Here is a 26242-nt window from a genome sequence, read left to right on the forward strand (position 1 = left end):
CAAGAACCTAATAAAGCAATTAAACATGTAGCAACAAAAGCAAGCAACCAAGGGGAAGGGGAAATGGACCAGATGCTCTCCGAGCCCTATCTATTACAAGCCAAGAGGTGTACACATACCCCATAAAACTTAAATAAAAGTAAAAAGTAAGTAAATGCATGCAAGGAGGTAAGGAAAGCGAAGTAGACAGGCATATTCACATAACACATAAGGTCACATAGGAGAGACAAAAAGGGATAAGAGAAATTGTACCTCCCCCGTGTGTAATGCTAGTAAGGTGAACAAGACTCAACTTGGGCTATGGTCACTAAAGAAGAAGCTAATTTGGGCTAAAACCATTCAAAGGAAAGGATTAATGCACCAATATAATGATAAAAGACAAATATGACAATCGGAATCCATCAAACATCGAATCCGTCCTCACTTTGCAACTTAGAAATGACCAAATAAAAAACAAATTAGACCAACCGATCATCTAAACCATCTCAACATGAATATTAACAACCCCTCAAGTCCGATTAATTATTATAGAATTTCAAGAGCCCAAGATCAATTAAGGGTCAATGAGTGGTTTCACTTTGCATTTTAGGATCCAAAAGCAACCATCAATCAATCAAACCAAAACCAATTAAAACGTTTTAAGAGCTTTAAAGATCCAAAAGCAAGAAAAAGTCAAGTAATCAACTTATTTTAGGGAAATTAAAGGAAATAGGCAATCACAAGCTCATTTAGACACAAGGTTCACCAATCCATGCATTAAGCATCACCTTAGCAAAACATGGTAACCAATGAAAGCAAACAAGCAATTGAATTAAAATATTAATGCTACCAAATACTCAAATGTGAACATTAACCAAACACTCAAGCTTATCAAACACTTCTAGGCACTTCAAAATCCAAAGGCAAGAAAAAGGTCAAGTAATGGCTTAAAATTCAACTATTCTAAGATTTATTTGCAAAAATTAGAACTTAATTGAGCCTTTATAATATTGCTGCAAAAATCACAGGGACCCAATTGATTAGCCTTTTCAATTACTTGGGCCAAATTAGCATTATAGGAGACTTGGGGGCCAAAGTGCAATTTTGGAAATTATTTTCATGCAAAAACATGCAACTACGTGAAGCTTAAATTTCTGCAATTTCCAACTAAATATCTCTGCTGTAATTTTCTGCACACAAACTTCGGTACTCGATGCAACTTTCAGCAAACAAAGGTTCACACCAACTGAAGTTAACTTCACACAACTCAACATTTACTAACAAATGCAATCTTGGAGGCATGTCACGCAAGCTACAAAAATTAACAAGATTCTGCAGCCAGCCTTCGGCAATTGATGAAACTCTTGGCAAGACAGTGCAGCAAAATAAACTCAAGGTCTGCTAAACTATGACCTGAAATTTCCAGCAAAACACACCCATTTCATCATACACACAAGTTCATCAAACCAGAAATTATTGTCCCAAATCAAAACATGAAGTTTTGCTTGCAGGATTAAGATGACAAATCTGATTTGACTGACAACGAAAGAAAGAAAGACAACTGCAGCCAGATTTTCGACAACCAGACCAAGCGAACTACAAGACTCCACTGCTAAGCTCCCAACCATTTTCATGACATCTCAGGCAAATGGCAAGCAGATCAGACATGTTAAGCAAATCTAAAGGTTCAGCAAACCGAAGATATGTTCATGCTGCTGCAACAAGCCGAGAGTCACAGGCCTGTTGCAGCAGATTTTTGAAGATCCTGGCCAGGCAAGAAACCCAGATTCTATTTTCAATTTTTTAGTTCAAGCATTTGAGATTATACAACCTCCCAAACGAGATACCCGAACGTCATACTCTGATTTCAAGCAACAAACTCACAGCAAATCCCCATCCATATACACAAAGGAAACCTTTTGCAGCCATTTCAATCAAAACTAAGTCCACTCATGCGAAGAAGAAAAAAAAAACTCAGACAAGCTTCACAATAGACAAATCCCACCGTAATGATCTCAGCCCATTTAAAATCACACAACCCTCATAACATTGCCCAAGTCCAAAAGATCTAACCAGGTTGCTAATTACAGAAAAATAGACAAAAGCAGAAACTTGCGGCCAAATCAAAACTAGATTCATCGAAAGGTACTACTTTTCTAGCCGAATCATCTAATCATTGAGCATCCATTTACCGTAAAGCTTTCGAATTTCTCAAAGGGCATCAGAAATCATAGACAGAGGAACTAACAGATGCACGTACACGGAAAGAAACAGAGACGGACGTGATGAACTCAAACCCTCACAAGATAAATGATACAAAAACGAAATGGGTTACCTCAAAACAGCACGTTGTTTTTCGGAAATGAGAAACCAAAAATGGCTTGCTGCAGGAACTTTTAACGCCAATGAAGTCGCTCCTCCTTCCTCGATTTCCTCTTGCTTGGTTCCTTCTCTTCAGATACTCTCCCGTAGCTTCCTCTTTTAGTCCCTCTCTTTTCTCTCTCAGCTATCTCTCACTCTTTCTTCTCCCCGTTAGCTTTTTCCCTATAGCCGTTCCCTTTTTGTTCCAGACTTCCTCCTACACTAGTTCTCTGTGCTTTGCTTTTGCCCTGAAACTCCCTTCTCCCCAAAACCCTCGCTCAGTTTTTCTGTTTGCCTGTCGATGCTCTCCAAAAACCTCCTTACGGCTGCTCCTTTCTTTTCTATTTATACATCCCGTGGAACCCCCTCAACCCTCATCTCAAAGGTGAGGATGGGAGGTTCATTTTCCACCCCAAATTCCAGCCCTCCGATGTCTATTGAGGTTGCCCTTTGCACGCTGCAAAAAATTGCAGCGTGCATGCTGCGGTTTGTTTTTTTTTTTTTTTAAACACAACTTGATAATTACAGAAATGATAAAATATAATAATAACAAAATTACACAAACCAGGTAATAATAATAACAAAACAAAAATAATTTTAAACAAAAAACTAAACAAAAATGGCCATTTTTTAACTTTTCAATTTTTCATTTTTCATCATTTTCTTTTTCTCAAAATAACTTAATAAAAATAACTAAAGTGCCCAAAGATTGAATTTAAAGAAATAAACATATTTTTGTGAACAAATTTTCCTTTTTTTCTTTTTCTCTTTTTTTCATTTTTCCAATCCAACTAAAGCCTATTTTTTTTTTGAATTTTTCTTCTTTTTCTTTAATTTTCTCTTTTCTCCTTTTTTTATGATTTTTCATTTTCATTTTTCTTTCAAGGAAGCATTGAATAAAAACAAAATGACTAAAACATATTTTTGATGTTTTCCTTTTCTTTTTCCTTTTTTTTTCTTTTTCTTTTCTAAAAACTCTATGCTAAACTTAAAAGCTTAAACTAAAAACTAAAACTAAAAGTAAACAAGAATAAATAGCAAATGAAATAGGTCAACTAAAAGGGCGAAAATGAATAAAACTAAAATATCATAACAACTAATAGTGCAAAACACACAATAACGAACTAAAATGCAAGCAATTTAAAATGAAAATCATGAAATAGATGCTACATAAAATTATTCAAAATTTGGTGTCTACAGTTTGCCCCTCTTTGTCTGAGTTTTGAAAAAACTTGAGACAAAGAAGTAGACACCAAATACTTACCTGTGTTATTGGGCTGCAAAAGATTCCAACGAACAGGAATTCTAATACGGGACTGACCCGAGCATGAAAAATAAAACGGGACTGACCCGAACAGGAATTTAAACGGGACTGGCCCGAACAGGAATTTAAACGGGACTGGCCCGAACAGAATTTAAACGGGACTGACCCGAACAGAAATTTAAACGGGACTGACCCGAACAGGAATTTAAACGGGACTGGCCCGAACAGAATTTAAACGGGACTGACCCGAACAGGAATTAAACGGGACTGACCCGAACGGAATTTAAACGGGACTGACCCGAACAGGAATTAAACGGGACTGACCCGAACGGAATTTAAACGGGACTGACCCGAACAGAAATTTAAACGGGACTGACCCGAACAGAAATTTAAACGGGACTGACCCGAACAGAATTTAAACGGGACTGACCCGAACAGAATTTAAACGGGACTGACCCGAACAGGAATTTAAACGGGACTGACCCAAACAGAATTTAAACGGGACTGACCCGAACAGAATTTAAACGGGACTGGCCCGAACAGGATTTAAACGGGACTGGCCCGAACAGAATTTAAACGGGACTGACCCGAACAGGAATTTAAACGGGACTTCACTGGGGAAGTTTAAATAATGAATTGAGTCTTTACCTGGGAGTATTTCAACCCTTGGTACCAAGAGGGAGGTTTAGCTAAAACGATAGCTGATGTTGTTCCTTGTGATCATTTCGTTTTTGATTACTGAGAAGTTGTTTCTGACATTGATTTCTGTGTGAAGAGGAGAGTGGTTGTTCTCATTTGTAAATGCAACGTTCCTGCAAGGAGAAAAGAAAATATATGGACTTGCCACCATCACTTGATCCGGTTTGCCTTGAGAACCGTGTAAACATGAGTCTTGTGATGCTTTTACTTCGGCTCGGCGGCATCTGCCTTAGTCGAACTTGAAACCTTTCAATTTCTGAGACCGATAAAATACGGACTTACCACGTCACCCAATCCAGGTGGTAGCTTTGTTGTACGTTACTCCCTGTAACTGATGATTGAATCCCCTATTTTTGCACAAACCTTTGGGTTTATCATTCATTTGAATTCAATGGTGAAAGAGTGATGCGTGAAAATTTATCATATAACGATCAATGTATATGCTAGATTATTTCCTATGTCAGGCAAAGATGCAAAAGAATATAGACAATCATAAGCAGTCATACACAAATAATTGAGAACAACCAAAAAGGTTCATAAAGATACATTTTGCAAAAGAATATTTGTAAAGAACAATACAAATTTAGCCAACGGAAATCATATTCAAGACTTTGGATATTTTGCTTCGGAATCCGATATCGGCAGAAGTATCACAAATATGAGGAAAACCCTAAATGAACCAGGTCACCAGCTGTTCCTTCTTGCGCTCGTCCGTTGCGAAAAACCCTCCTTGGCGCCCTTTCGGGTTTTCACCAAGGTTGCCCCTACCCTTTTTGTTTTTGCTTTTCCTTTTCCTTTTTGTCTTTTCTTTTTGTTTTTGTTTTTCTTTTTGGCTCTTTTTTTTTTTTTTTTACGAGGCGCCCTTTCGGGTTTTCACCTAAAGAATAAAGACACATCTCGACCATGATTGACTCAGAAATATGAGTTAAAGGTTTCAGGCATCAGTAAAATGCACTTCCCTTGTAGATTAGGCGAAGGCATTGCGGACATCACTTGCCAGTTGATTATCAAATTTTGCTAATAGAAATGCAACACATGACAGAAGCCAGGACTTTGGGCTTTGTAATGAGGTCAGGTGGGGTGTTTTTCCAGAAAGGTTAAGGCTTGAAAGCAAATTCGATGCCAGGGGTAAAATAAATTGAGATTGCTCTATTCTGAAATCATTTCCGATTTTGAACGAAACCGGGGAAAATTTTGCCCCAGTTTGATCGGATTTTCACTCTTTGCATTTTCTTCATTGCATTTCCCTCACTTTTGCATTTTTCTTTGAAAACTAAATTTGCCCCAGTGTAAGGGTTCTTTCTTCTCTTTTTTTTTCGAAATAAATTTGCCCCAGTGTGGGGTTTGCAATTCTCAAGGGTTATCAAACGAAAATTTTGTCAATTCTGATGGCTCAAAGGGGACAAGTAGGGATAAAATATTTTAAGTGTAAAAGAAGATGGCCTGACTTGCATTTCGCCATTTGCATGAATTTCTGAAGAAAATTTGCATTATCAAATGAAAAACTTTTTGCACATATCTGAGTTGATGGGTTGAGGGAATGCTCGTCCGTCCATTTCTGCTAAAATAAGGGCTCCGCCAGGTAATACCTTTTGGACAATGAACGGCCCTTGCCAATTCGGAGCAAATTTGCCTTTAGCTTCATCTTGCATCGACAAAATTCGCTTTAGCACTTTGTCACCTTCTTCAAATGCACGCCGATGGACCTTTTTGTTGTAAGCTCGGGCCACCCGTTTCTGATAGCACTGACCATGACAGATAGCGTTGAATCGCCTTTCATCGATCAACGTCAATTGCTCATGGCGCTGCTTTATCCAGTCAGCCTCCTCCAATTTAGCCTCCATAAGGATTCGCAACGAAGGAATTTCAACTTCGGCTGGTAATACAGCTTCCATTCCATACATCAGTAAATATGGCGTTGCCCCAGTCGATGTCCGGATAGAAGTCCGATACGCCATTAGTGCATAAGGCAACTTGTCATGCCATTCGCGATGCCTTTCAGTCATTTTGCGGATAATCTTCTTCAAATTCTTATTCGCGGCTTCTACAGCTCCGTTCATCTGAGGCCTATAAATGGCGGAGTTGCGGTGTCTGATCTTGAACTGCTCGCATAGTCCATCCACCATGTCATTGTTCAGATTCTTGGCATTGTCAGTGATAAGCGTTTCAGGCACTCCAAAGCGACAGATGATGTGATCTCTCAAGAAATTGGCAACTACTTTCTTCGTCACATGTTTAAACGACTCTGCTTCAACCCACTTGGTAAAGTACTCAATCGCCACCAATATAAATCGATGTCCATTTGAAGCAGGAGCATCGATTGTACCAATCACGTCCATACCCCACATTGAACAGGGCCACGGGGCGGTCATGCTATGCAACTCAGTGGATGGAGCGCGTATAATGTCACCGTGCATTTGGCATTTTATACATCTCCGGACAAAGTCTATACAATCATGCTCCATAGTAAGCCAGAAGTATCCGGTTCTCATGATTTTCTTCGCTAGCAAATGGCCATTCATGTGAGGTCCACAAACGCCACTATGCATTTCTTTCATCATATATTGAGCTTCATCTTCATCAACACACCTTAAAAGGTTCAAATCCGAGGTTCTTTTGTACAAGACTTCTCCATTTAAGAAAAATTTTGAAGCCATTCTACGTAGAAAACTCTTGTCTTTTGTACCAGCATGCTGAGGGTAGGACCCAGTTTTGAGAAACTCTTTAAGATCATTAAACCAAGGAGTAGTATTCGAGGACTCGTCTGCAGCCCAGCAGTGGGCTGGCTTGTTTTGAAGTTGAATTTGGATTGGTTCGATCTTCAATTCATCTGGATATTGGATCATGGAAGCCAAGGTGGTCAAAGCATCAGCAAATGCGTTTCGGGCTCTCGGGAGATGCCTAAACTCCAAATTTTGAAACTGCTTGGCCAAAGTGAGCAGACTACAATGGTAGGGTAGAATTTTCGAATCTTTGGTTATCCATTGCTTCAAAGTTTGGTGTACGAGCAAATCTGAATCACTAAAAGCTATCAACTCCTTGATTTCCATCTCCAAAGCCATTTTGAGACCAAAAATGCAGGCTTCATATTCAGCCATGTTATTCGTGCAAGCGAATTGCAATTTGGCAGCGGCAGGGTAGTGCTTCCCTTCGGGTGACACCAAAACAACTCCAATTCCAGCTCCGAGAGAATTCGAAGCTCCATCGAAGAAAAGCCTCCATTCAGGACTTTGTTCACTTATATCATCTGCAGCGCCTACAAATAGGACCCTCTCGTCAGGGAAATAAGTACGAAGTGGTTGATAATCATCATCCCTTGGATTTTCCGCCAAATGATCAGCTATAGCTTGCCCCTTGACCGCCTTTTGTGAGGTAAAAATAATATCGAATTCTGAGAGAATTATTTGCCATTTCGCCAAACGCCCAGTCAGCATCGGCTTCTCCAAAAGATACTTCAAAGGATCAGACCGGAAAATAAGATACGTGGTATGACTCAACAGATAGTGTCTCAACTTCTGGGCTGCCCAGGCCAATGCACAGCAGCTTTTCTCAATGAATGAATAATTAGCCTCGTACTGCGTGAACTTTTTGCTTAGATAGTAAATGGCTTGTTCTTTCCTTCCAGAGTCGTCGTGCTGACCTAGAACACACCCTACTGCTCCTTCAAGCACGGATAAATACATAATCAAAGGTCGGCCCGGTTTGGGCGGCACTAAGACTGGTGGATGCAACAAATAATCTTTAATCTTGTCAAAAGCTTGTTGGCACTCCTCATTCCAATACAACGGCACATTCTTTCTCAATAATTTGAACAACGGCTCGCATGTGGCAGTTAGTTGGCCGATGAACCTCCCAATAAAATTGATCTTTCCTAAAAAACCCCTCACGTCCTTCTGAGTTTTTGGCACCGGCATATCTCGAATTGCTTTGATTTTTGATGGATCTATCTCTATGCCTCTCTTACTGACTATAAATCCCAACAGCTTACCCGCAGGTGCTCCGAAGGCGCATTTTGCAGGATTTAACTTCAAATTGTACCTCCGTAGTCTCTCGAACAATTTCTTCAGATCAACCAAGTGGTTTTCTGCCCTTTTAGACTTGATTATAATATCATCCACGTAGACCTCCATCTCCCGGTGGATCATATCATGAAATAGGGTTGTCATGGTCCTCTGATATGTTGCCCCTGCATTCTTTAAACCGAAAGGCATCACTCGGTAGTAAAATGTGCCCCAAGGGGTAATGAAAGCAGTCTTCTCCCTATCCTCCTCTGCCATCAAAATTTGGTGGTAGCCAGCAAAACAATCGCAAAAGATTTCAATCTCATGTTCGGCAGTATTGTCTAAGAGAATGTGAATATTTGGTAGAGGGAAATCATCCTTAGGACTGGCTTTATTAAGGTCTCTATAGTCAACACAAACTCTCACCTCTCCACTCTTTTTTGGAACAGGGACTGGATTTGAAAGCCAAATTGGGTAATGGGAAACAATGATGATATTGGTTTTGAGTTGTTTTTCAATTTGCTCTTTTATTTTGAGGTTCATATCTGGTTTGAATTTTCGGGGTTTTTGTTTTACGGGTGGAAAAGAAGGGTCTGTGGGCAATCTATGCACTACCACATCAGTTGAAATGCCAGTCATATCATCATAGGACCACGCAAATACATCCTGGAACATGGTCAAGAATTCAAGCATCTCCTTTTTCTGCCCTTCATTCAAATGAATACTTATCTGCACCTCCTTAACTTCATCCTCAGTGCCAATGTTAACCTTTTCTGTTTCTTCCAGGTTCGGTTTTGGTTTTTTCTCATATTGTTCAAGGTCCTTTACAAAAGAATCGAATACCTCCTCATTATCACTCTCACTTTGGATTTCGGATTCACAGACCTCCAAGTTGTGAGTGATATAGAGATTGCCATTATCGAATTCCAGAATAGTAATATCCAAAGGGTCAAACAGTTTTATTTTTGGCCATCTGAAAGAATTAACGAATGTGGGATAATAAGCAAATAAGCATACAACAAACAAATGAACAAACCACATGAATATAGACAACACAACATGACAAGAACAACTTGTGCATTTTCATAAAGACCTTTGATTGAAAGCAAGTGAAAATGAAAATTTAACAATATTTACATGCGCAAAAGGAAAATTGTTTTCATTGGCTATTTACAGATGCAAAAGTATTTTTCATGAATTCATATGAATGATAAACCCCTTTCAGTTTACCGAAACTCCTTCCGAATAGGCAGAAATTCAGCTGTCCAATTGGAAATCGACCCTTCAGGGATGTCAGGAAATTCGGCCTCGTTCGGGAAATTGTCTTCAAATATTGCCCCAATGAACAGTTGGGACAAACTATCCTCGATTTCTTCAGTTGAATTATCCTCTGATGTGATTATTTCAGCTGGCCGGGGAAAAGTATACCGTAGCGGTGGAATATCGAAAACCCTTTGCCGGCCCTCTTTTTCTGCTCTTTTACGCTCCTTCATCTCCTTGAAATCCTTGGCGGTTGGTCTGAAACCCAAACCGAAGGTATCCCTCTTTTCTACTATCTTCACTGGCTTCAGGATCCCTTGCAGTTCACGCCCCAACCCCTTGTCGAATTTGTATCCTCCACGAATCATTTCTCTGGCCATCATTACGCTGGCCTTTGAGAGAGTTTGTTCCTCCGTGGTTATCCAACTTACGGAGACTATATCGGATGTGCTGTGAGGGGACATGGTAACACTTTGACTACCCTCCTCTTTAACTCCAGAATCGGTGATCACCAGGCAGTCCTCTTCAGCAAAGATAGTGATTAGTTTGTCATTTACCACGAACTTGAGTAATTGATGCAACGAAGACGGCACGGCCCCAGACTTGTGAATCCATGGCCTTCCAAGTAAAATATTATAAATGCTCGGGAAGTTCATGACTTGGCAAGTTATTTGAAATTGGGCGGGCCCCATCTCGATTACTAAATCTGCCTCTCCTATTGGCTCCCTCTGCGCTCCATCAAACCCTCTAACGATAGTCCCTAAAGGCTTCAGCTTGATGTCTTGCAACCCTAGTTTCTCTAAGGTGCTCTAAGGACAGATATTCAGTGCGGATCCATTATCGATTAACACCTTAGGCAGCATTTTTTCATTGCACCTCACTGTTATGTACAACGCCCTATTATGTCCGATGCCCTCCGTCGGCAATTCATCGTCAGAAAAAACAATTTGCTTGTTGAATAATACGCTCCCCACCACGTTTGAAAAATTATCAACAGAAATGTCCCTCGGAATTTGAGCTCTTGTTAATACGTCGATCAATGCATCCCTATGCACGTCCGAAGAGAAAAGTAGGTCCAACATGGTTATCTGGGCAGGTGATTTGCTTAGCTTTTCCACTATGTTGTATTCACTTCTCTGGAGTCGTTTAAGGAAATCCACGGCTTCTTTCTCGGTGATTGTTGGTTTGATGGGTGACTCAAAACTATTGGCTTGAATTGGAGTAGTAGTCTCAAATGGATTTACAGTCTTCCCCGATCTGGTAACTACTGACACTTCCTTCTTTGCGGTTGAATTCTCCCCGATCTGTATGCTAGGCTCATCGTAATTCCATGGCACTTGTTGCAGACTTAATACGGGCTCCTGCTTCGGGAATTCGATGACTACCGGTTTCAAAGCTTCATTCTCTGCTGGCGTGAGGTCCAAGACAAAAGGCTTGTTATCTTCTTCGAATGGCAACTCTATGACAAACGGTTGGTCCGTGACCCCAAACACTTCAGCTTCTATTGCCAATTTCTTGATTTGTTCCTCGTACTCCGCATCGTCCATAATAACCCCAACATGCTCTGGCAAGGGGTTTTGATTTACGTTTGGCCCTTGCGGCTCCCTCTTTCTGATCACGATTTCTCCAGACTCAACCATATCCTGAACTTTATGCTTTAGCGCCTTGCAATCCAAAGTTGCATGCCCAGGGGCCCCCGAATGATATGCGCAAACAGCTTGCGGGTTATACCAGGCGGGCATGCCATACGGATAGGTAGGAGGGGGTACTGTGCCAATTTTTCCGGAGGCCCTTAACTGGTCATATAATTGGTCTAAAGGCCTGCCTAAATTGGTAAAAGTACGGCTAGGAGATCTGTTGTAGGGTTCAGTGGGTTGAGGATAGTTGTAAGCAGGTCTATTTGGAGGAGAAAATCTTGGGTTAAATGGAGGTCGAGGTCGGTTTTGGGGTGGATTTGGTTGAGAAATTTGAAAAGGGGCTGAAGGTGGGTTAGTATAGTTTGGGCGAGGTCGAGGGTGGTGGATGTTGGTAGTATATACAGGGTGTGGGTTTGAGTAGTAATGGTAAGGTTGCTGGTAGGTTGGGTTGTGCTGGTATCGGGGTCGGAGTGAAGGATTGTGGTTCCAAACAAAGGTTGTATCTCCTTCTTTCTTTTTGAATTGTGGTTTCTTTTCACTGCTTCCTCGCCCTTGCAAAGCTTCCACTTGCGATTTCAGGGCAGACACATTAACAATTTTTCCGGCTCGTACAAAGTCGTCGAATTCTTCAAGTTTATTTACAATTGCCGCGAATGAACATCCAGTCATACGGAAAATTTCTTCAAAATATGGAGGATCATGGGCCTTGATGAAAGTACGGATGATTTCTTCCTCGGTCATCGGAGGCTCCACCTTGGCAGCTATTTTCCTCCACCTCTTGGCATAAGTCTTGTGATCTTCGGAGGGTTTTCTTTTGGTTCCTTCCAAGGTGGTTCTAGTCGGTGCCAACTCACAATTATACTCATATTGCCTTACGAAAGCCTTGGACAAGTCAATCCAGGTTCTTACGTCTTCAGGTTTCAGATTTGAATACCAGTCAAGTGCGTCCCCTTCCAGACTTTCGGGGAACAACCTTAGAGGCAAGTTTTTATCGTCCACAGGCTTTCCCAATTTGTTTGCAAATAGTCGGAGGTGCGTCTTGGGATTACCCGTCCCATCGTATTTGTTAAACTTAGGAGTTTTGAACCCCTCAGGCAGTTGCACATTCGGAAAGAGACACAGCTCATCGTAATCCAAAACTCCTTGCTTGTTCAGCACCTGACTCTTTCTCATGAATTCATCGAAACGGTCCAGGCGCTTTAATAACTTCACATCAATGGGAGCAGAGGATCCTCCCACCTCTGGTTTGGTTTGAATAAAATGGTCCGGCAGATAAGGCTCAGTGGTGGGGTAATAAAAAGCTTGTGTCTCAGGTGGTATATTTGCAGTGACTTGAGGTTGTGGGCCTTGCATATGAGTAGAGAAAAATGAAGGATTAGGAGGGTAAGTGTATGGCAGATGAACGGTGGGGTAGGTGAAAGTCCCTTCGGGTGGACCTTGCATGGGAACAGTAGTTTGAACTGTAGGAATAACAAAGGGTTCAGATTGCAGTTGTATTACGTGCGGAAGCTCCGGCTGTACCCCGCTACTGACAAGCTCGTCTATTATCTTCTTTTGGGCAACCATCTCAAAGGCCATCTCCCCAAACTTAGCAAGTAACTCGGCCAACTGAACTCCAGGACTCGGGACTTCTGGTTGAGAAGCAGCAGCGGTCTTGTCGGACGATTCAGGTTGATTACTCATGTTTACACGATTCCTTTGGGCTCTACTTCGGGATCGCGTAATAATGGGGTTTTTCCGAAAAGCTATTTTGAAAAATTTTACCTGAGAACGCAAAAGACTGCTTTAGATAAACCAATCGTTATTGAATTTCTGCAATTTATTCAAAAGAGAAAAAGAAAAAGAAAAAGACATGAGTTATAACTATTTGAACAATTCGGATGCATGTCCTATTTGGGGGGCCCTTTTGTGCCAAGGGTAGGTCTAGCATGATGCAAGCCTTCGGGGTAAAATCCCATTTTCAAACCTGTAAGTGAACATAAAAGCAGGAATTCTCATTAAAATATGGATAAGCTCAGTCCTTCTTTACAACTTCATTGATGGTTCGACTGACCATTCTTACAAAATCTTCATGCCTGGCTAGTCTAGTGTGTTGGGATTCCCTAGAACTCCCGATACTAAGCTTTCGAATTTCATCTTGGATTTTATCAAATGCACTCAATGCCTTTTCCAACTTCTCGGTCTTCCTTGCCTCTTTCCTCAATTGCGCACGGGCTGCTTCCAATGTTTGGTCAGCCACCATGATCTGCAGCTGATGGTCTTCCAATTCTCTCCTCAATTTCTCATTCTACTCTTCTAAAGTAATAGCGACTGACGGTACCCTTTCTCTTCCTTGTTCTATTATTGATTTGATCCAGTCGTTGTACTCCAAGACGACCCTAGGCTCTTCTTTATTCACTTGGTCCAAATGCAGGTTGTCCAAACTACACAGATTCCCCCAAGCTTCCAACACCATACTTCGGCATTCAGCAACTGTATTAAGCTCGATACTTCCCATTTCTTGTATGATTGGCACTCTCTGCGGGTACCCGAACTGTCTCATAACTCGTTGTGGAATGTACATAATCAACCCACTGGTACTTGCTAACGGAATGAAGTCAAATTGCGTAGTCTTGAAAGCCGGATCCCTTACTTTCGTCCAATCGAGAACCCATTGTATCTTATCCGAAGTCAGAGCATTGAATTCCTGAATAAACAAGCTTGGAGACGCTATTCGATAGTATCTGCTAACCCTTTCTCGGTGCGACTCGACCCAGTTTGCTGTTGGAAGACAGGACCCCAATGGATTTAGCGCTCTTTTTGACAGATGTTCCATGGCCCACATTTGGAGCACCAGGTTGGATGCATAGAAAAACCCCCTCTTCTTTTGGCATTCAGTAACGGCAGTGAAGATATCAGCAATGATGATAGGCACCAAAGTAGGGGTCTTCTCCTTAATTCCTAGAAACACGTTTTGCATCATGTTGATTGTTGAAAAGGTAACCTTCCCATGCTTTTGCGGGAATAAAAGTAGACTAGTCAAGGCTAGTCCAAAGACTTGGACTCGCTTTCCTTCCCACTCCTCTTTGCTAATGAAGAAGTCGTCATGGTGTTGATCATAAGAGTCCCTTCTCCCAAATCGTTCGTACAATAACTCCAGTGGACATGATTTTGCGTCCGGGTGCTGGTTCATACTAGCTCGTCCCAAACCCAGAAACTTGCAAAACTGCTCTCTAGTGCCACTAGTTGGGTACACCATAGGGCTTCCCTTCCCAGGCATCTGCAACAATCCTTCTATCTCTTCTAGAGTGAGTGTTAACTCGCATTCCCCAAATCGAAAAACAGAGCCTTTAGGATCCCAATACTCAAGTAGTGCTTCAATGATTGCCATGTTTGGGGCTATGTTCAAAAGACTCGGTAGATGCCCTATGTACGGGAACAATCGGTTCACCTCATGCGCCATGTTGTTCTTCCAATCTATCAGCTCACGAGGTATATGGTTTAACATTCGGCATGGAGCCATCTGAGGAAGAATTCACTTTTAGTACCTTACCTTGGAATTTTACCCCGAAGGTTAAGCAAAATTGTAAACATGCAAGTCTCGTTGGATTAAGTATCCGAGACACAAGGTGGCTTATTCCTAAAACCCGGGATTCCCTATGTGGCATTCCCTTTCTATGGTTTATGCATGATGCCATTTATTGAAGCGATATAAATATGTGACAAATATTGCCTAAAGGATATAAATAATGCATCGGGGGGAAAAAGGTCTAAAATGAAATGTATTTATTGGAAATCAAGTGCAATAACTGAAATTTAAACATGTGAGCTATCTAGTGGGTGAGTCACTAAAAGAGTGCCAAAAAGGCCTCTTATTGCTAAGGCACATGAATGCAATCCAAGAAAACAAAAGAATGGTTAGTGCAATTGATAGTACACATAACACATTGGGAGCAATTAAGAAGAAAAAAAAAACAATAAAGCAAGTAAAAGGGGTGGAACCCCTTCCCTCGTGCCTATTGTGCTTAAAATAGGGTGAGGCTGACTCTAGCCTAGGAAAGTATGACCCTAGGGGAATGCAACAAGTCGGGTACGGGGGTTGACTTCTAACTTTTCGACTTCGATTTTCCCTTGGATTAGAAGGCGAAACTAGCGTGCTAAGGCTATCGAGTAGCCACACTCGCTCGTTTCCCTTATCGGAGGGGGACGCTCAAACAAAATGAACCCTATAGCTAGTATGGGATGCAAAACCCAAAATGAGGGGAAAAGGGGTTCGAGGATCATGCCAAATGATAAAACTAAGGAAAATGCGTGATATGTGGTGAACAAGCAAATGATGTGCTAACGAGGGGAAATCCCTAAGGGTCTAGCGTTGGACTAACCGATTCTATGAATTCCGACTAGCGTTGGACTAGTGGAAACGATAAAAGAAGTCACAACTAGCGTTGGACTAGTGTGGTGACGTACATTCATCCATTCCATTCATTCATGGTTATGAAAACAAGTAGACATGCCAAAACGCTCGTAAACACGTAACACGTAGCACTTAGTATGCTCGACTAGATGCAAGAACCTAATAAAGCAATTAAACATGTAGCAACAAAAGCAAGCAACCAAGGGGAAGGGGAAATGGACCAGATGCTCTCCGAGCCCTATCTATTACAAGCCAAGAGGTGTACACATACCCCATAAAACTTAAATAAAAGTAAAAAGTAAGTAAATGCATGCAAGGAGGTAAGGAAAGCGAAGTAGACAGGCATATTCACATAACACATAAGGTCACATAGGAGAGACAAAAAGGGATAAGAGAAATTGTACCTCCCCCGTGTGTAATGCTAGTAAGGTGAACAAGACTCAACTTGGGCTATGGTCACTAAAGAAGAAGCTAATTTGGGCTAAAACCATTCAAAGGAAAGGATTAATGCACCAATATAATGATAAAAGACAAATATGACAATCGGAATCCATCAAACATCGAATCCGTCCTCACTTTGCAACTTAGAAATGACCAAATAAAAAACAAATTAGACCAACCGATCATCTAAACCATCTCAACATGAATATTAACAACCCCTCAAGTCCGATTAATTATTATAGAATTTCAAGAGCCCAAGATCAATTAAGGGTCAATGAGTGGTTTCACTTTGCATTTTAGGATCCAAAAGCAACCATCAATCAATCAAACCAAAACCAATTAAAACGTTTTAAGAGCTTTAAAGATCCAAAAGCAAGAAAAAGTCAAGTAATCAACTTATTTTAGGGAAATTAAAGGAAATAGGCAATCACAAGCTCATTTAGACACAAGGTTCACCAATCCATGCATTAAGCATCACCTTAGCAAAACATGGTAACCAATGAAAGCAAACAAGCAATTGAATTAAAATATTAATGCTACCAAATACTCAAATGTGAACATTAACCAAACACTCAAGCTTATCAAACACTTCTAGGCACTTCAAAATCCAAAGGCAAGAAAAAGGTCAAGTAATGGCTTAAAATTCAACTATTCTAAGATTTATTTGCAAAAATTAGAACTTAATTGAGCCTTTATAATATTGCTGCAAAAATCACAGGGACCCAATTGATTAGCCTTTTCAATTACTTGGGCCAAATTAGCATTATAGGAGACTTGGGGGCCAAAGTGCAATTTTGGAAATTATTTTCATGCAAAAACATGCAACTACGTGAAGCTTAAATTTCTGCAATTTCCAACTAAATATCTCTGCTGTAATTTTCTGCACACAAACTTCGGTACTCGATGCAACTTTCAGCAAACAAAGGTTCACACCAACTGAAGTTAACTTCACACAACTCAACATTTACTAACAAATGCAATCTTGGAGGCATGTCACGCAAGCTACAAAAATTAACAAGATTCTGCAGCCAGCCTTCGGCAATTGATGAAACTCTTGGCAAGACAGTGCAGCAAAATAAACTCAAGGTCTGCTAAACTATGACCTGAAATTTCCAGCAAAACACACCCATTTCATCATACACACAAGTTCATCAAACCAGAAATTATTGTCCCAAATCAAAACATGAAGTTTTGCTTGCAGGATTAAGATGACAAATCTGATTTGACTGACAACGAAAGAAAGAAAGACAACTGCAGCCAGATTTTCGACAACCAGACCAAGCGAACTACAAGACTCCACTGCTAAGCTCCCAACCATTTTCATGACATCTCAGGCAAATGGCAAGCAGATCAGACATGTTAAGCAAATCTAAAGGTTCAGCAAACCGAAGATATGTTCATGCTGCTGCAACAAGCCGAGAGTCACAGGCCTGTTGCAGCAGATTTTTGAAGATCCTGGCCAGGCAAGAAACCCAGATTCTATTTTCAATTTTTTAGTTCAAGCATTTGAGATTATACAACCTCCCAAACGAGATACCCGAACGTCATACTCTGATTTCAAGCAACAAACTCACAGCAAATCCCCATCCATATACACAAAGGAAACCTTTTGCAGCCATTTCAATCAAAACTAAGTCCACTCATGCGAAGAAGAAAAAAAAAACTCAGACAAGCTTCACAATAGACAAATCCCACCGTAATGATCTCAGCCCATTTAAAATCACACAACCCTCATAACATTGCCCAAGTCCAAAAGATCTAACCAGGTTGCTAATTACAGAAAAATAGACAAAAGCAGAAACTTGCGGCCAAATCAAAACTAGATTCATCGAAAGGTACTACTTTTCTAGCCGAATCATCTAATCATTGAGCATCCATTTACCGTAAAGCTTTCGAATTTCTCAAAGGGCATCAGAAATCATAGACAGAGGAACTAACAGATGCACGTACACGGAAAGAAACAGAGACGGACGTGATGAACTCAAACCCTCACAAGATAAATGATACAAAAACGAAATGGGTTACCTCAAAACAGCACGTTGTTTTTCGGAAATGAGAAACCAAAAATGGCTTGCTGCAGGAACTTTTAACGCCAATGAAGTCGCTCCTCCTTCCTCGATTTCCTCTTGCTTGGTTCCTTCTCTTCAGATACTCTCCCGTAGCTTCCTCTTTTAGTCCCTCTCTTTTCTCTCTCAGCTATCTCTCACTCTTTCTTCTCCCCGTTAGCTTTTTCCCTATAGCCGTTCCCTTTTTGTTCCAGACTTCCTCCTACACTAGTTCTCTGTGCTTTGCTTTTGCCCTGAAACTCCCTTCTCCCCAAAACCCTCGCTCAGTTTTTCTGTTTGCCTGTCGATGCTCTCCAAAAACCTCCTTACGGCTGCTCCTTTCTTTTCTATTTATACATCCCGTGGAACCCCCTCAACCCTCATCTCAAAGGTGAGGATGGGAGGTTCATTTTCCACCCCAAATTCCAGCCCTCCGATGTCTATTGAGGTTGCCCTTTGCACGCTGCAAAAAATTGCAGCGTGCATGCTGCGGTTTTTTTTTTTTTTTTTTTTTAACACAACTTGATAATTACAGAAATGATAAAATATAATAATAACAAAATTACACAAACCAGGTAATAATAATAACAAAACAAAAATAATTTTAAACAAAAAACTAAACAAAAATGGCCATTTTTTAACTTTTCAATTTTTCATTTTTCATCATTTTCTTTTTCTCAAAATAACTTAATAAAAATAACTAAAGTGCCCAAAGATTGAATTTAAAGAAATAAACATATTTTTGTGAACAAATTTTCCTTTTTTTCTTTTTCTCTTTTTTTCATTTTTCCAATCCAACTAAAGCCTATTTTTTTTTTTGAATTTTTCTTCTTTTTCTTTAATTTTCTCTTTTCTCCTTTTTTTATGATTTTTCATTTTCATTTTTCTTTCAAGGAAGCATTGAATAAAAACAAAATGACTAAAACATATTTTTGATGTTTTCCTTTTCTTTTTCCTTTTTTTTTCTTTTTCTTTTCTAAAAACTCTATGCTAAACTTAAAAGCTTAAACTAAAAACTAAAACTAAAAGTAAACAAGAATAAATAGCAAATGAAATAGGTCAACTAAAAGGGCGAAAATGAATAAAACTAAAATATCATAACAACTAATAGTGCAAAACACACAATAACGAACTAAAATGCAAGCAATCTAAAATGAAAATCATGAAATAGATGCTACATAAAATTATTCAAAATTTGGTGTCTACAAGCCCGCGCGTGTCAGAGCGTGTCAGATGGTCGTCATGCCATTACTGATTCCCATAAAGGTAATTCAATTTGTTTTCACTTTATTTTATTTTATTTTTATAGTTTATCAATAAATATAGCGCATTGTGCAGGACTGTCACTTTATACTATTCGAGCAAGCAAATTGTATGTCAATTACTACTTGAATTTTGCTCAATATCTACACAGTTGGTAAGTTTTACAAATACCAAAATATTAAATTATTAATAATATTTCATACCCTTACAAATATGTATTTGAAAAATTTGCAAGTTTGAGAATGATAAATGTGTTCAGAAATTAGTGACGTGATTGCGGTCATGCAGTTTTACAATGTCCCGAGCATTATTGATATCAAATGCTAAGTGAATATGGATATCCGAATATGCAGTTATACCTACGGTACAATTCCTCTCAATTAATTAAGTAATGAACAAGTATCTACATATAGTTTCGAATTAATAATTGTAATTTATACATTCTTTGGATTGTTTTAGATTAAATATTTTCGGATACTTGCTTACATTCAAAGTATCAACATAGATAATATGTTCCATGAATTATGCAAAAATTGTGGACAACCATGTCTGTCTCATTTTACAAAAATGGTGTGTATCCATTGTAATGACGTAGTCGACACTATTGTCAGGTAATTATTTTCATATATTTTGAATTTTAATATAATTTTTTACATCATACATCACAATTTCTTTTTAACAGATGCAATGTTAACATAGAAGTTAGAGATTTCTGTAGTAACCTATACCTCGCTCTTCAAGACAGACACGCACGATTCATATTTCATTGTGATGCTTCTTATCTTAGAGATTTAAAAACAAAGGTATATATTTTTATACAATATTATTTACAAATTGTCTAAAAAAAAAGATAATTTTGAATTATGTATGCTTTTACTTGTCAGGAAAATGGAGGTGCATTGTTCGGCCAACATATTAATTCATGCAAAAATCGTGCATTCTCATTTATAGTATGAACTCCACAAAATCAACAGAATTAATTAAACCCCTAATACTGGCATTCGTACTCAGAGTTGATTGGTGTGAAGAATGTTCACACCTACGTAGAAGATTATCAAATCGAAGGCAAAATGTTTGTAAATATTTCATTTATTTATCAAATTAAATATTCAATTATATTTAATTGGACCCTTATGTCTCTCAATTTATGATATAGATTTCTATTTTTTTTTAGAATCCAACCTTCATCAAAATGATAGTTTATAAATAATGGCGATGTTTTTATCATATATTGAATTATTGTTACAAAGTTTCATTTTTTTAAATATACTTTCATGTGCCCGTGATTATAACATTTTACTATTTTTAAATTCCTCTATAGATTGTAATTTTTTTAAAAAATATAATCTACTGTGCGTTGCACGGGTATTTATACTAGTATATAAAAATGTGGATCAGGGTGCTTGCGAATTCTTCTGTGAATGAATTGATTATTCTTATCTTTTGCAGCAGTTGCTTAGCTAATAATGCTCATCTTGAAACCATATCCATTCCGGACTTCTTTTTTTTTTTTTTTCTCTGTGCAGAGGCGCCAACTTATAGATTTTGAATGCCGTATCACAATATTGCTTCGGGCTTGAAATGAAGGATAAGCATTTGAATAGCTAATAATCCATGATGGAACTTTTTTTCGTAAGAATAAGAGTTAGGAAAACTGTAAGAACTTTTTGACGTGCTCCATTTTTTGACGCCCAAATAGTCGGCTATGCATTACCATATCTTTGGAGGGATACAAATCACAAAACTAAAGAGATAAAGCACCCACTTGAGTATATCAGGTTTATTTAAATCACGTGACCCAAAATTTATTATACCACAACATTAATTCAAAACGTGAAGATGTGTCAAAATTTGAGTAACACGATCACAAAATTAGGTCTACCAAATTTTTGTCAAAGGATAAAGACTTTACATGGTAAAAAAAGTGTTTGTATTTTAGTTTGCTGTTTCACCTGGCAAAGGTTGTCGACATAGGTTGGTAGCTGACCGGCGACAATGGTAGACTCATAACGTTACCTATTCAACAAGGAAGTAAATTTGGTCTCTTCCAGTACATCGTTAGACGACTTGGTGGGGTCAAATCTCGATGACGGTTTTTAAGGCAGGACATTTTGCAGATTATAACCTCTTAGTGGCGGGTCTTCACTAATGTGTGTGTAGGTATATTAATGGGTTGGATATTATTAGGATTCAAATCCAATAAGCGAGTCACGAGTTTGGATAGCTTCGGACTTTCTATTATTCACATTCAAATTCAGATTCAAATCAGATCCAAAGGAGAAAATGTGAAGGCAAATACATGAAAGATTAGATGTGAATGCAGATGAAACTTTGAAAATAAATACAAGTAGTTGATAATGATTCTTTCTTTGAACTCATAATATTGCATTCAACTTCTTGAATATCAATTTTAATAGTTGAAAACATAAATTGGATGATGCTTATGTTATTTTTGAACCCTATATATTTTTAAAATATATTTATTTTAATTCATCACTGCATGCTTAAATAAATGCCCACAAATACTCATTAAATACCAAACCAATGAAAGATTAGAGTTTGGATTTACATTTTTATATCCATAAGAGTCTGGATTCGAATCAAAACGATCCAATCCAAATTTTGTTCATTGATATGCCTATGTGTATATGCGTGTTTGTTTGTTTGTTTGTTTTTTTACTTTAACTTTTGCTAATTGTAAAGCCCGTGGAGCAGCTCGCCAGAGCTAAAATCTAGTATTGTCGTGAGGTATCTGCCGCGGAATAGGAGGACAACAACCAAAGCTGTGGGCCTTATAAACTGGGTAGCTCAAGAATTAGGGAATGGCAAGGGCCACACTCTAAAGGCCGTCAACGAGCCGAGAATCCCCGAATCATGGATCCTCATGGCAAAGTAAAGTAAGCCCATGAAGCACAGACCAAAGGTACTTTTGGGGAGTATTTTTTACGATTGACAGCGAAGCAGACAAAGTACTCGAGAAAATCTCTTATGGTTTGCCTTTTTTCAAAGCCAGCTGAATGACCTTTGCCGCTATACTAAAATCTTGTGAGCGATACTACGTAAACTTGCTTGTTTGTGGTCCTGACTTTGACAATAATGCATTCGTATCGTATGGTTCAAACTTTGCGAAGGAAAACCAGAAGAAAAAGACAAATCAATTGCAATCCTACGAAAGCAGATTATTAATCACAATTCACAAGCACTTGAAATCCGAGTTCGACAAGAGAGTATACAAAAACGATCGCAGATTGGCCGCGCTCGAGGTTGAGTTGAGTGTTGGCTAAAATTCCAGTCCAAGAAGGTGCAGTACCGTTTCTGGTAGTGCTAGTAGGATGGATGGCGATTTGACGAGGAGGAGAAGCTAGTAGCAAACTAGGACGAAACGCCTCTTTAATCACCTGTCTTTCTGCGTGTTGTTCTTCTGCAGTCGTGCCAAAAGCCTCAGTTGGATCATTATTATGGTACCCCAGTCACTGTCAAATGTTTCAGAAATTGCACGCAATTGAAGACACTTTGATCTCTCGGTTTTTGGGTTTAACTGTTGAAGTAGTGAACCATTATTGAGTGGATTGAGACTACAGCGGAGAGGCCTCATCAAAAATTTCCCCACTTTTTTAGGGACACAGAAACTTTTTTTTTTTTTTTGGGTAAGATTCCGAAAAGCTGTTTGTCGCCACCAAAGGTTTAGAACAAGACGTAGATGGTTGAGCAGGTCAAATGAATTCAGCACCATACCATGAACACACAAAATTTGTACGTACACACGATTAGTAAGCATATGGTAAATTAGCGGTGTTAAATAAACGTTTTCATCCCCTTGGTTCAAGGTGGTATTTGCAGGACTATTCATCCTCTTGGGGTGGGTGTAATTCATTAATTATTTGGTCATGTTTTCCTAGCTCATTAATTTCCTTCGTCAGAATCTCCGTTCACGACAGGAGAGGGGTCGCATATGAGCGGAGCCCATGAAGACAGACACGGACTCTTAATGATCATGGCTGCCGATTTACAAGCAGAGCAGACCCACCTTGAAGTAGGAGTGAGACTGAGGGGAGAAGGAAGGCGTTTTACACAGCAAAAGTCGACTTGCAGCCAGTTTCGATACTCAGTAGTGAATTGAAAAATCTACGAGTCCATGGCGATGATTGGAGCAGATGGCCAAACTGAAAAGGGCATATGTCATTATCATTCGATTATTCAATTAGTCCAAAACTGATTAGTTTTGTCCCATGATACACCAGAGAAGACGCGATTAATTCCAACATTCCCAATGGCCGATTTTCCTTCCCGTCAAGGATGTACGACTCTGCAGCAAAGAGAAATTATTGGGTCCTCAAAACGACAAATCATTGCTGGATCACATTTACTACAGTAGTACTACAATTTTTTTCCCACCGTTTACTTCAGCACCGCGAAGGATTTGCAGAAGAAACTTCACCCACTTGTGGACCAGCCCAGCAGCAGACTGACTTATTATAGAACGACCGATGAATATGAACAAAATCTGCGTATATTATACTGGGGGTCGGGGATTATTCACTATATAAAGTACCCCCAACATTTGAAAGCCAGGATCTAAGAGAATAGTGGCAATAATATGTATTTCATTGATGATTATGAAGCAGAGTTTAAAAAATCTATATAGTGGAGCAGTACTTTAAAAAAAAGAGACCATCATGGCAACAAAAACTTTTTACAGCGTCCATTTTGCCCCCAGCCGCAGGAAAAATCTGCAGCCCCATCTTTTATTCTCTTCTTATGTAGATACATACATAACTCTGCAGGCTGCAGAAGCAGACCGGGGGCAGTGCGGGGTACGTAGACGTTCATTTAATTTTAACCCCCTTTATAATTTTCAGCACCGTGGTTAAAAAAAAAAAAAAAAAAAAGTACACAAATTTAGATATAAAATATATATATATATCGAGGGGAATCCTGGAACAGAGACAAACAGACCTCTCAAAGATCTTTATCTTTGACTGCGTCTAAATTGTTGTCAGCCTCTTTCCCAGTCATCGAGGAATGGAGATTCTCACATTCAACGCCGACTGCCTGCTTTTTTCCTCTCGTCCGCAGATGCGTTTTCACGTAGAAATTCAACGACAGCAAAAGAATTGCCCCGTTCAGCACCGAATTGAATGTCCACGCGTTCATTCCGTTACAGCCACCCTTTATTAGGTGCAGCAGAAGCACCCCGATGTGGCACGCCAGATTGCACCCCAACAAAACCATCTGACAGTTCACCACGAAGGGGAAACACGCGCTCGGCAGCCCAATTGCGGTCCAGAATCTGTACCCGTAGACCACGGCGTATATGGAAGTCGTCAGCAGGATGGCCAGGACTTGGAACGATTGAGAGAATTCCAGCCACAAAAATGACACGAAGATTAGGATGGAGTGGTTGAATATTTGGAAGACGGAGAGTTTTCTGCGCCGGAGGATTGTGAAACAGGTGCGGAAGCTGTGGAGGAAGCGGGAGAGGTAGTAAATGTAGGACCAGAAGAAGACGCGGCCCGAGGGGCGCGTGCCCAGAGGGAAGCAAAGGAGCCACTGGAAAGTGGTGGTTTTGGAGCGGCGCCAGAACCAACGGGTGTCGCGGATCTCGGCGGCGGTGGAGAGGAGGATCCCGGAGAAGATGGTGGCGGAGATGAGGGCCATGGAGAGGGAATGGAGGGCCGGGAGGGGCCCCAGAGGGAGGGGTCGGTGGTGGTTGCGGCGGAAAATCAGGATGTTGAGAACGAGGTGGAGGAAGACGGAGAAAACCACGTAAGCGGCGATGGAGGTGAAGAGGAAGGACCAGGTGGATCCCCACAACTCGGTGTTGCTCCACCGGAATTTAACGATCGAAGGATGTTCCGACAGATAATATCTTACGTTCTGAATCAGAGTCATCGTTCACGTGACGAGACTCAGACGAACGGTGTCGCCGTCGTCCCCGTCGTTCCTCCTTTTTTTTCCCCGCTTTTTGTGACCTCAGAGATTGCCCAACAAACGAATTTTAGCTTTTGGGGCCTTGGGATTCTGCTAAGTTGTCGAAAGAGATATCCTTTTGTAAATTTCTCCTATCTGCTTCTCCTTTTTCACGTAGGATACCAAAATGTGATTCGGAGAAACTGAATTGTTGGAAGTGTTCAGTCAGCCTTCCAAACGGCGGAGTAAAAATGTCAAAATATGGTGGGTTTGAGCATTTAGAAGGGGAAGGGGGGGCTTTGAGCTGTTCTGTTGAATTCGGAGACGGGGAGGATGAGTATGGTTTGAAGAGGGGCAAGGCAACCATTAGTAAAATTTATAAATGACTGGTGGATGGTGGTGAGACAGGGAGTTGGGCCACGGGGACTCCGGTGCACGACACGGACCATTTTTATTGGAGGGTGGATACGGGGAATGCAAGGGGCCTTATAATGCTTTCCCTTTCTCTCTCGCGCTCTCTCTCTGGACATTTTTCATCTTCAGTTAATTATATGTTACCTAATTTATACTAGCTAATTTACCACGTAAATAAGTGCCATTCACATTTATTCCACCCACACGTTTTTTGTTTAGCATCAATTTTCTGAAAAGTTAGTACCAACAATCTCTTTAATTACAGCAGAGAATAGTGTATTTGGTTACCTAAAATCATACAATAAGAAGTCGGCATAATGTTAATTTCAAGGGTAAATTATCTTTTACTCCCTATGTATGTGAGATAAAAAGTAGTTGGGAATATAAAAAGATGAATTAGAAAATGTGTTTACGATGCAAGAGAAATATTATTTGGAATAATTTTTAGCAATCCAAACACACTCATTAATGTGTAACTCCATATGGTTTAAAAATTTATATATAACCCTCTTATTATTTGGATTAAAGTGTCACTATTAGGTTTTTTTTCGTTAAAACTAATGGTCACTAGTAAA

The 26242-nt window shown here is 39.8% G+C and overlaps 2 protein-coding genes across 2 annotated transcripts; both read right to left on the reverse strand.

The window, feature by feature from the left end:
- Nucleotides 1–13488: 13488 nt before the first annotated feature.
- Nucleotides 13489–14643, reverse strand: LOC140010291 (uncharacterized). Its single transcript, XM_072056849.1, has one exon. The coding sequence runs from the start codon at nucleotides 14641–14643 to the stop codon at nucleotides 13489–13491; it is 1155 nt and encodes a 384-aa protein (XP_071912950.1).
- A 9287-nt stretch (nucleotides 14644–23930) lies between these two features.
- Nucleotides 23931–25715, reverse strand: LOC113698214 (fatty acid elongase 3-like). Its single transcript, XM_027217938.2, has one exon. The coding sequence runs from the start codon at nucleotides 25233–25235 to the stop codon at nucleotides 24303–24305; it is 933 nt and encodes a 310-aa protein (XP_027073739.1). The 5' UTR covers nucleotides 25236–25715; the 3' UTR covers nucleotides 23931–24302.
- Nucleotides 25716–26242: the final 527 nt, after the last annotated feature.

This window comes from Coffea arabica, chromosome 7c (assembly GCF_036785885.1).
Source record: "Coffea arabica cultivar ET-39 chromosome 7c, Coffea Arabica ET-39 HiFi, whole genome shotgun sequence".
Classification (NCBI taxonomy): Eukaryota; Viridiplantae; Streptophyta; class Magnoliopsida; order Gentianales; family Rubiaceae; genus Coffea; species Coffea arabica.